Raw genomic sequence first — 412 nt, forward strand, 5'->3', positions numbered from 1 at the left:
ACCGAGATGCCGCTGTCGCTGTGCAGCTTCTCCCCCTCCGGCGAAGGCGTCTGGTTCACCGGGCGGTTGTTGGCCCCTTGCTTGTTCTGTTTGCAGTTGTTCCATCTGCAGGGGTCAGGAGTGGGGAGTGGTGACGCCCCCCGAGCTGGGCGCAGGTCTGGTGCTTTGTCCCCCTATTTTTGTGACCGCTTTTTCCCAAGGAGAAGGGTTTCTCCTGCAGCCTCTGGCCCAGCCTCTCGAGCATGGTGGGGGCTGCCTCTGGATCCCCTCCCAGCCCTGTGGGTCCCCCTCCAACCCTAGGGTGCCCCCACAGCCCTTGAGGTGCCCCAGGAGCCGGCCCTGGCCTGCACAGGGCCAGGTGTGAGCCCAGGGATGAGCGGCTGAGCGTGATCGGCTGTGACTGGTGGCTGCC

The 412-nt window shown here is 65.5% G+C and overlaps 1 protein-coding gene across 1 annotated transcript in view; it reads right to left on the reverse strand.

Annotated features, from left to right (window-relative positions):
- Positions 1-412, reverse strand: part of NGFR (nerve growth factor receptor) — a gene marked incomplete at its 5' end in the record, with an annotated part of 7,292 nt that overhangs the window by 448 nt on the left and 6,432 nt on the right. Inside the window, one exon of the mRNA XM_010185608.1 lies at positions 3-105. Coding sequence (XP_010183910.1) covers positions 3-105 — 103 coding nt within the window. The remainder of the gene's footprint in view (positions 1-2; positions 106-412) is intronic.

Source organism: Mesitornis unicolor, unplaced genomic scaffold (assembly GCF_000695765.1).
Source record: "Mesitornis unicolor isolate BGI_N332 unplaced genomic scaffold, ASM69576v1 scaffold24735, whole genome shotgun sequence".
Lineage (NCBI taxonomy): Eukaryota > Metazoa > Chordata > Aves > Mesitornithiformes > Mesitornithidae > Mesitornis > Mesitornis unicolor.